The 10,013-nt window shown below is 34.1% G+C and overlaps 1 protein-coding gene across 3 annotated transcripts in view; it reads right to left on the bottom strand.

The window, feature by feature from the left end:
* adcy6b (adenylate cyclase 6b) overlaps positions 1-10,013 on the bottom strand; it is a 49,236-nt gene that overhangs the window by 4,285 nt on the left and 34,938 nt on the right. For all 3 annotated transcript variants that reach the window (XM_016495890.1, XM_016495891.1, XM_016495892.1), the window contains 12 exons: positions 9,031-9,059; positions 8,576-8,723; positions 8,383-8,480; positions 8,196-8,283; positions 7,931-8,047; positions 7,234-7,389; positions 6,817-6,992; positions 2,588-2,614; positions 2,163-2,295; positions 1,802-2,065; positions 1,344-1,548; positions 1,080-1,204 (listed from right to left, as the gene is read on the bottom strand). In XM_016495890.1, coding sequence (XP_016351376.1) covers positions 1,080-1,204; positions 1,344-1,548; positions 1,802-2,065; positions 2,163-2,295; positions 2,588-2,614; positions 6,817-6,992; positions 7,234-7,389; positions 7,931-8,047; positions 8,196-8,283; positions 8,383-8,480; positions 8,576-8,723; positions 9,031-9,059 — 1,566 coding nt within the window. The remainder of the gene's footprint in view (positions 1-1,079; positions 1,205-1,343; positions 1,549-1,801; positions 2,066-2,162; positions 2,296-2,587; positions 2,615-6,816; positions 6,993-7,233; positions 7,390-7,930; positions 8,048-8,195; positions 8,284-8,382; positions 8,481-8,575; positions 8,724-9,030; positions 9,060-10,013) is intronic.

Genomic DNA, 10,013 nt, shown 5'->3' with positions numbered 1-10,013 from the left:
AAGGTTTTCACTGCCAGCTGTCATTGTAAGACAGTGAGCAACTCCGTTTGTTTGTCCGAGTGAGCAACAGTAAGACCGATAGGTCAATTCCATCACACGCTTGAGGTATTCGGCCAATCACAACGCACTGGATAGCTGGCCAATCAGAGCACACCTCGCTTTTCAGAACGATGAGCTTTGTAAAAGTTTGTTTGTGTTTCAGAAAGGCGGGGCATAGAGGAGCAACAATAATGTACACTGTACAGTATGTGGAAAATAATGTGTTTTTTGAACCTTAAACCGCATAAACACATTTCATTACACCAAATACACAAAATAATGTTCTTTTTAGCAACGTCATATGACCCCTTTAAACTACATTATCGCAGGGTATTTAATGAAAATGCAATTGAAACGTCTTAAGTGTAAGTGTCAATGCATTTAAGAAAAATAAAAGACATTTAAATCACCATTTTTGCTACCATTTTGCTGCACATTTGGCTCCAGAATGCATTTTGAAATTCACGCTGCATTTTGCTACAATTATCACGCAATATCACGATGAAAATGCAGTCCCAAGTGTCCTACCCGTAAGTCTAAATGCATTTAGGAAAAATGGCATTTAAATGATAATTTTGCTACAGTTTTTGCTTGGACATGTTAAACATATCTAATCAATTTGGGTAAATACAATTAAATACAATTTCATTTTAATTTTGCAACTTATAAAGCATTAAAATGTGTTTTTAATTTACATATTAAAACTAGTGTAGGAAATTACAAATGTAAATTATATAATTTAATTTTCATTTTGCACTAAATGTTGCACATATGTATGGGAAAATGTAAATTTAAATACAGAAATACATTGCCATTTTACATATTGCATTGTCATTTTGCAAATTACATTTCAAAATGAATTTTGCTACCCATATGCTTCCATGGAGAGAGGGCAGCACCATCTTTATATATACAATGTTGAACATAGTAACTGATGTATAGTGTTACACTTTTGTAGATGGAAATTAATGGGGGACTCTAAGCTGTGTTTTGCCAAAAATAGTCTTGTATAAGCAAAGAGTTTATTATGTTGTGGTTACCTGGATATGATCAGGAACACCTGTGCTGTCCATGCGACTGGCCACATTCACTGTGTTGCCCCATATGTCATACTGAGGCTTTCTGGCTCCAATCACACCAGTAACCACTGGCCCAATGTTCAAACCTGTGGTAAAAATACATTTGTCATTGTCTGCTCTAACAAACTCCTAAGCCTCTGAGTCTGCAGGCCAATTCATAAATTGTCTTTGCACTTTCAAAGTTAAATATATATCAGGCAAAGTTCACAGTAAAGACCTACTTACCTATCTTCATCTGAAAGTTGTTGAATGAGTGTTCGTTGATGTACTTCATCTGTTCTCGTAGCCTCATGGCATAGTCAGCAAGAGCTAGAATGTGTGTGCGGCCCTCTTTGTCATACGTCGAGTCATTCAATCCAGATGCTGCCATGTAAGTACTACCAATAGTTTTGATCTTCTCCAACTGCTTATATTTCTCTTCAGAAATGATCTATTAACAGTAAAAAACATAAAGAATAAGATTTATAAAAAAGACATTTTCTACATAAAGGTGGTAAAATACACAAAAATGTTTTGTTTATATATAATATATTAATGTTTATATAATATAAATTATATATGAATAATAAATATATATATATACACATGTAAATATTTGTAAAATATATACATGCATGTTTATTTACATATACATAATGAATATACACAGTACACATATATTTTGTAAACAAAAACGTTCTTACCTCATCAAAGTCAGCGATGATCTCATTGAGCAGTCTCAGGCACTCCACACCCTCATTGTTGGCCTCCAGTTCAGTGTAAAACTCTGAGAAGTTGCTGATGGAGGCAAACATAACGGCCACACATTCACATGACTGATAGTAGAGCTCATCATTCCGACGTTCTCGCGCGAGGAAGTGGGCAGCCACATCTTTGGGCAGGATGTTGTGAAGGAGACGACGGTTATAGGCCTGCAGCTCCTCCATCTCCTCTTTCTCTTCAGTGGCCTGGTGAAGAATGACAGCGAATAAGTCATCGACTATGCTGGGATCCTACTGGAAATGTATTTTCGCTAAGTGATCGATTCAGAGACAGACTACACACCTGTAGCTTCCACAGGAAGTCAAGGCGTGCGGTGGACTCGACCTGCTGTGCGTGCAGATAGAGAGCCAGTACAAATACAGTGAGGATGACTGGAATCGACACCCTCAGAGACACTTTAGTCACCGTTTCCTGACTATGTGGGAAAACAACAACACGTACAACACATAATTAGAGTTTGTCAGAGATTGCGCGAATACCATCGCAAGTGTATTAGTTAGATGTAATTATAAGTTTCTGCATTGTAGATCATACTTTAGTAGTCTATACCGTAAACCTCATATATTTGCATATACAGTTAGTAGTTTTTAAAACAAACTGAAAGAACTGAAAAGAAGAGACACACCGGAATCATATTCTAAAGCTCCTTCTGCCTTTGAACCATCTCTCTTACAATCATAAAACAATAAAGCATGACATGAACTCACCAATAATTTGTTTCATTGAAAGAATACCTGTGTAAAAACAGACATATTTCCATTAGTGACCAACATGACCCACTAAAAATAAACGACGCCCAGTAAAATATGGGTCATTTGCATTAAATGGTTATAATGTGTACCACACTTGTGTCCCCATATATAAAAGGATACATTTAATAGATTTAAATCTGTTTACAGAATAATTTTAAAGGAAATCTTATAATAAATGCTATTATATCTATTTTTTACGGAAGTCCTAAGAGGCCATGGATTACTAATATTTTTTTTCTTGTTTTCTCATGATCACGATTTTCTCGTGATCTTGACAACAAAAGTTGTGTTCTTGTTATCACAACTTAATATTTTCTCGTGATCTCGACATAACAAAAGTTGTTTTCTCGTTATCTCGACTTAATTTTCTCCTGATCTCGACAACAATAGTACAACAACTGCACCAACAGGTGGAAGTATAGAACTGAATATAACTGATGGGGTGTTGTATACTACTGTATATCCACTTCACTGTACTGTATGCGTTTGGGACAGAATAAGGACCTTTTTCGTAGTCGCTATAATTTGTGCAGTATTGTTCATTACTGACATTTAATTAATTCATAAATGTTAAATGCTTGAATCATTATGATTATTTTGTGTATCGTTAAGTTCTTTCTACATGCGTGACTCATCACAGTTTCACCACCGCAATAGCATTCCGTGTCATAAACTAACTGCTTATTAAAACCAAGGCTGACGTCACTGTATAGTATTCTGTTTGCACCTACAGTATGTCTTTATTTGTGCATTTTGAAGTGCATGATTGTTAGTTAATAAGCAGGGATGTTGTGTTTAGGACACACTTCAACGATTTATTTGTAATGTGCATCTTTGTCCTTATTTTTAATCTGTACTGTTAATCATTAAATGTATATTGATAAGAAATGTTATTTATATATGTAAAGTGTATAGGCTATTTTAATTCAGTGATGTTCTACAGTGTTGTAATCTTTTGTATTTTCTACATTTCGTTGTGGAAACCACACACACACACACACACACACACACACACACACACATCCCAAGCTTGTAACGAACATGATATCAGTCACTCACAGCATATCCTACATGACTAATAAAAATCACAAATTATATATAATTTTATTTCAAATAAAAGGAAAATAAAGTGACTTGAATCCAAGCAGCTCTAAAAGATTTTAAAATAGTTCTCTGCATCATTTGCGGTGTTGCTTTGACCATTTAAACATATTAATTACACAAACAAAATGTTTGGCGTACTGTCTCTGGAAAAAAAAAATCAACAGTGATTGATTAGCCTTTATTTATGTATTGTAGACGTTATTACTAAAGAAGCTAAATTTGCTGAAATATATCCACAACATTCAGTATAAGAGGCAAAGGGTTTATCTGTTGAGCAGATGCGCGTCAAAGTTGCATTTGTTACTTACAGTAGATCAAACAATCATTGTAAAAAAAAATTTAAACAATTTTTTTGTTATGTCGAGTTCACAAGAAAATATTAAGTTGTGATAATGAGAAAACAACTTTCGTTATGTTGAGATCACGAGAAAATTAAGCCGTGATCACGATAAAACAAAGAAAAATAATCATAATCCATGGCCATGGCCACAATCCTTAGGACTTCCGTCATTTTTTGGTCCTCAAATAAAAAAAAAAAATGACCATGAGATTTAAACAGAGGTAACTGATAAAATGCAGTCTTTATCTTTTTCAATATGATTATACTTATAGTGGCTTTGTCATGATCAACTCTTGGTGGGAAAGAACAAATATTGATTGTGAATAATGTGTTAGTCACTGGCCATTTTAGCAGTTCTTAAACCCCTCAAAAAGGCACAAAATATGTTTTGACACAGAAATGTCTTGAATTATAATTAGGGCTGTTGCTTTAGCGTATTATTTAATTAGTTATGGAAAAATAACACGATTAAAATTTTAACTTAATTAATGCACCAGCCCCGCCGCCCCAGACCTGTACGTCATCTTACATTTCATACTGTTGACAAACATGATGCAGGGCAACAACTCACTGTGTGATGTAGCCTATAATGCAGTTATATGCCCCTAAAATGTAAGATATTGGGGCAAAAAAATGCCCCTGTATGAGTTTTTGTCTCATATTTATTTCATATGATAAGGGATTATAGCTTGTTTTATTCCAAGTAATTTTTACAAGTAAATATAAAAAAGAAAATTAGTTAATAAAGTAGTTCTCTTTTTCTTGTCAATATGGTTTCATTTTAATAGACATATTTTATTAATATGTAGATATCCAATTGAGTCGGTACCCTGTACTACTGATGATGCTGTAGTTTTTTTTTGTCATTTTAGTACTGACCTAATGCCACTGACTTACAAGATGACTTTTTACATATCCACTCTATATGCTTGCTGAAAATAACACTCACATTGCATTGGCGGTAACCAGCAGGTCGGCGTTGTCTAGCAGCGTGACTAGAGGCCACTCCACTAGCAGCAGGAAGCAGACCTGGATGAAGAGCATGAGGACCAGCTTGCCTATACTGCTGATGTGCAGGAACACTGAGCAGCACAGCAGAGTCAGCAGCACACTGTATGTGAAATACTAGAAGCACAGGAACAACACCAGTCAACACCATCATTCAACATGCCGCCATACTGTTACCATGACAACAAGGGAAAACTCATCATTTTTCAAAATAAATCATTGAGTTTTTACATAAGTTTGCATAAATTCTACAAACATTTTTTTTCAGTGGGTCTAAGTAAGCAAGAAACTGTTGATGTGCACACATCATACATGCACAGATGGTCACACACACACACACACACACACACACACACACACATCCCAAGCTTGTAACGAACATGATATCAGTCACTCACAGCATATCCTACATGACTAATAAAAATCACAAATTATATATAATTTTATTTCAAATAAAAGGAAAATAAAGTGACTTGAATCCAAGCAGCTCTAAAAGATTTTAAAATAGTTCTCTGCATCATTTGCGGTGTTGCTTTGACCATTTAAACATATTAATTACACAAACAAAATGTTTGGCGTACTGTCTCTGGAAAAAAAAAATCAACAGTGATTGATTAGCCTTTATTTATGTATTGTAGACGTTATTACTAAAGAAGCTAAATTTGCTGAAATATATCCACAACATTCAGTATAAGAGGCAAAGGGTTTATCTGTTGAGCAGATGCGCGTCAAAGTTGCATTTGTTACTTACAGTAGATCAAACAATCATTGTAAAAAAAAATTTAAACAATTTTTTTGTTATGTCGAGTTCACAAGAAAATATTAAGTTGTGATAATGAGAAAACAACTTTCGTTATGTTGAGATCACGAGAAAATTAAGCCGTGATCACGATAAAACAAAGAAAAATAATCATAATCCATGGCCATGGCCACAATCCTTAGGACTTCCGTCATTTTTTGGTCCTCAAATAAAAAAAAAAAATGACCATGAGATTTAAACAGAGGTAACTGATAAAATGCAGTCTTTATCTTTTTCAATATGATTATACTTATAGTGGCTTTGTCATGATCAACTCTTGGTGGGAAAGAACAAATATTGATTGTGAATAATGTGTTAGTCACTGGCCATTTTAGCAGTTCTTAAACCCCTCAAAAAGGCACAAAATATGTTTTGACACAGAAATGTCTTGAATTATAATTAGGGCTGTTGCTTTAGCGTATTATTTAATTAGTTATGGAAAAATAACACGATTAAAATTTTAACTTAATTAATGCACCAGCCCCGCCGCCCCAGACCTGTACGTCATCTTACATTTCATACTGTTGACAAACATGATGCAGGGCAACAACTCACTGTGTGATGTAGCCTATAATGCAGTTATATGCCCCTAAAATGTAAGATATTGGGGCAAAAAAATGCCCCTGTATGAGTTTTTGTCTCATATTTATTTCATATGATAAGGGATTATAGCTTGTTTTATTCCAAGTAATTTTTACAAGTAAATATAAAAAAGAAAATTAGTTAATAAAGTAGTTCTCTTTTTCTTGTCAATATGGTTTCATTTTAATAGACATATTTTATTAATATGTAGATATCCAATTGAGTCGGTACCCTGTACTACTGATGATGCTGTAGTTTTTTTTTGTCATTTTAGTACTGACCTAATGCCACTGACTTACAAGACGACTTTTTACATATCCACTCTATATGCTTGCTGAAAATAACACTCACATTGCATTGGCGGTAACCAGCAGGTCGGCGTTGTCTAGCAGCGTGACTAGAGGCCACTCCACTAGCAGCAGGAAGCAGACCTGGATGAAGAGCATGAGGACCAGCTTGCCTATACTGCTGATGTGCAGGAACACTGAGCAGCACAGCAGAGTCAGCAGCACACTGTATGTGAAATACTAGAAGCACAGGAACAACACCAGTCAACACCATCATTCAACATGCCGCCATACTGTTACCATGACAACAAGGGAAAACTCATCATTTTTCAAAATAAATCATTGAGTTTTTACATAAGTTTGCATAAATTCTACAAACATTTTTTTTCAGTGGGTCTAAGTAAGCAAGAAACTGTTGATGTGCACACATCATACATGCACAGATGGTCACACACACACACACACACACACACACACTGACCTCGGGTAAAAGACATGTTGAAGGCTGCCCGGGACAGAAGAAGAGGGGTTCCTCTGCTAGTCCAGTCAGATTATACAGCAGACACAGCATGACTGAATCAGAAATATTCAACTGTCCCGCCACACATTTTAGCAGATCCTCCCGGTCACAGGTAAACTGAGAGAGAAATTATTATTTTTTTTTTTAAGTATATATATATATATAGTTTCCAGTAAGGAATCAGGGGGAAAGACATCTTTAAAATTTCATTACATTTCTTTTTATTTTTACTCATATTTGAATTCAATTGAGCATTTAATCATTTTAAAACTTTTAATAATCCTACAAATATCAAATATTTATCAAATATTAAATATTTACAGAGCAATATATTATTATTATTATTATTATTATTATTTCAATAGGAGGTGATGGCAACAACAGCATTTCCAGATTTAAAATGAGGAGTATATTAAATATATTTTAATTCACTCCTCGTTTTAAATCTGGAAGAATGATGTCATCTCCACCTATTGAAATAAATAAATAAAAAATCCATCCAAAATTAATCAAAGTGAAAGTGAATTGAGTTTGAAACCCCTGCTTAACTGGGGAAATTAGTGCTCATACTAGTGTAGAATTACACTGACATACAGGGGAAAAAAAAAACTAACAAAGACTTTTTTCAGCCAGCAACAGTCTCAGATCGAATTCCTACCATATTAACGAAGGCAGAGATGAAAAGAAGCAGAATTGTAAAGACTCCGACGAGTGTGCTGTTGACACGGGACTGAACAATCCTCTTTGACACTGTCTGCAAGGTAACTGGGAAAAGCTGAAAGAGAGACAAGAGGAAAAATTGTGAATAAATCAGAAAACGCCTATAAAGCATCATTTAGAAAAGTTGCACATTCATTTTTTTGAAAATGTAGTCTAGATTTCACATACACAAATGTGAAGGATCAAGGAAGATAGTGACTGACCTTAACACAGGAGTAAATGGCACATATAAAGAGGACATGGGCGAGAATAATAAAGATGCTGATGAACATGCCCAGCATTAACGGCGTACTGCAAAACAAAATACACAACACCATTCAACATATAACATAACAAATATATATCTTAACATTAAATCAAATTCATTATAAAGAATACTTCATCACTCACTGTGGAAATATGATTATTTGTATAAAAACAATAAAGCAGAAGACGACGAGTGTACAGGCCACGTAACCACCAAAACGATCATCCACCTTTTTTGAATACTAAAAGCACAAAAAATGGTGATACTGTTACCAGTTCAGACATTTTTTTTTCAGTACTCTGAGTGCTGTACAGGTTTACAAAGCTGTCTACGGACCTTTTTCTCCAGAAAAGGTGTTTGGAATGTGAGCAGGAACTTCTTGACGTGGTCCTTCCTCAGCTGGTCAATGCTACGAGCATCAATGGCACGACCTAAAAACTCATCGACCTCGTCCTCTGGGTTCAGAGCCTCTTGGGCACAGCGGCTGGAGAGAGCAAAAAAAGTATTCAGGATAAAAAAGGTGATGGCATAAAATGTAGCTTTTGATATTAAAAATATATAAACAATATCTCAGTCCCTATTTTGCTACTATTTTGAACCATTACAAAAAAATAAGCGTTAGTGGTGCCCAAATTTGCTTTCTTGAATTGAAAACTAACCTAGAATATTCATTTTATGTTGGCTCTATTCTAAAAAGACTCACAGATTGTGAAAACAGCCTGTGAAATCTAACCCATAAGCCCCTGCAAAGCCAGAGAATGGATTTGTGTCCAAATAAAAGCAGAACTCACTTATCTTTGCTGGAGGCTTCATCTATGCCCTGAAACCAGACAGGTAGATTAGTTACAGTGGGCAGTAAAAACACAGTGGAAGTAGAAAAACACATTCTGGGTTTCATCTCAGACAGCTCCAAAGCCAACCCCACAGAGCCACTGCCGCTTTAATTAACACTCAGCGACTCCAAATTACATTCAGAGCGAGAGAGTGAGAACTCGTGTTCTCGTTTTCCAGAAAAATATCTAAACATTCTTAAAACAAGATAAATTTACTTGAAAAGCAAAACTCTCTAATAATATACTAACATACTGTTAGGTTTATATATATAGATATAGATAGATAGTAAATATTGAATACAGTATGTATAAAGAAATACATAAAATGTTTAATTAACAGAATATTTTGTATACATATAATTTTAAAGAATATATTGAAATAAGTTTTAATTTTGTTTTCCTACCCCAGTGGCTATTTTATTTAGGAACCTCATTAATTCAAAATATAATTTTGCCTTAATCATTTTAAGGATGTTTATGTATTTTTTTACACAAAAATAGTGATTAAAAAACTATATACATTTACTTGCGAACTAAGATAATATATTGTATTTTAATTTATAGTATATTTTGAATATATTATATATAAACACACATACATGTGTTTAATTAACAGTGTAACTTTATTTTACATATTATTTTAAAGGATATATATTGAAAGGTGTTTTAATCTAATTAAGTTTTCTAACACTAAAATGTTTTTAACATAAACCATAATATGAAAAAAAAAAAAAATGTACAATATATTTTGTATGCATATTTCAAACACAAATTTTTATTTAAAGGGGTCATATGATGCTTTTTTAAAGATCATTATTTTGTGTATTTGGTGTAACAGAATATGTTGACATGCTTTAATGTTCAAAAAACACATTATTTTTCAAATACTGTACATTATTGTAGGTCCTCTATGCCCCGCCTCTCTCAAACGTGTCGTTTCA

This window comes from Sinocyclocheilus anshuiensis, unplaced genomic scaffold (genome assembly GCF_001515605.1).
Source record: "Sinocyclocheilus anshuiensis isolate Anshui unplaced genomic scaffold, SAMN03320099.WGS_v1.1 scaffold234, whole genome shotgun sequence".
In the NCBI taxonomy this organism is placed as follows: Eukaryota; Metazoa; Chordata; class Actinopteri; order Cypriniformes; family Cyprinidae; genus Sinocyclocheilus; species Sinocyclocheilus anshuiensis.
Note: the sequence above shows the minus strand (reverse complement) of the source record. Positions and strands in the feature narration are given on the sequence as shown.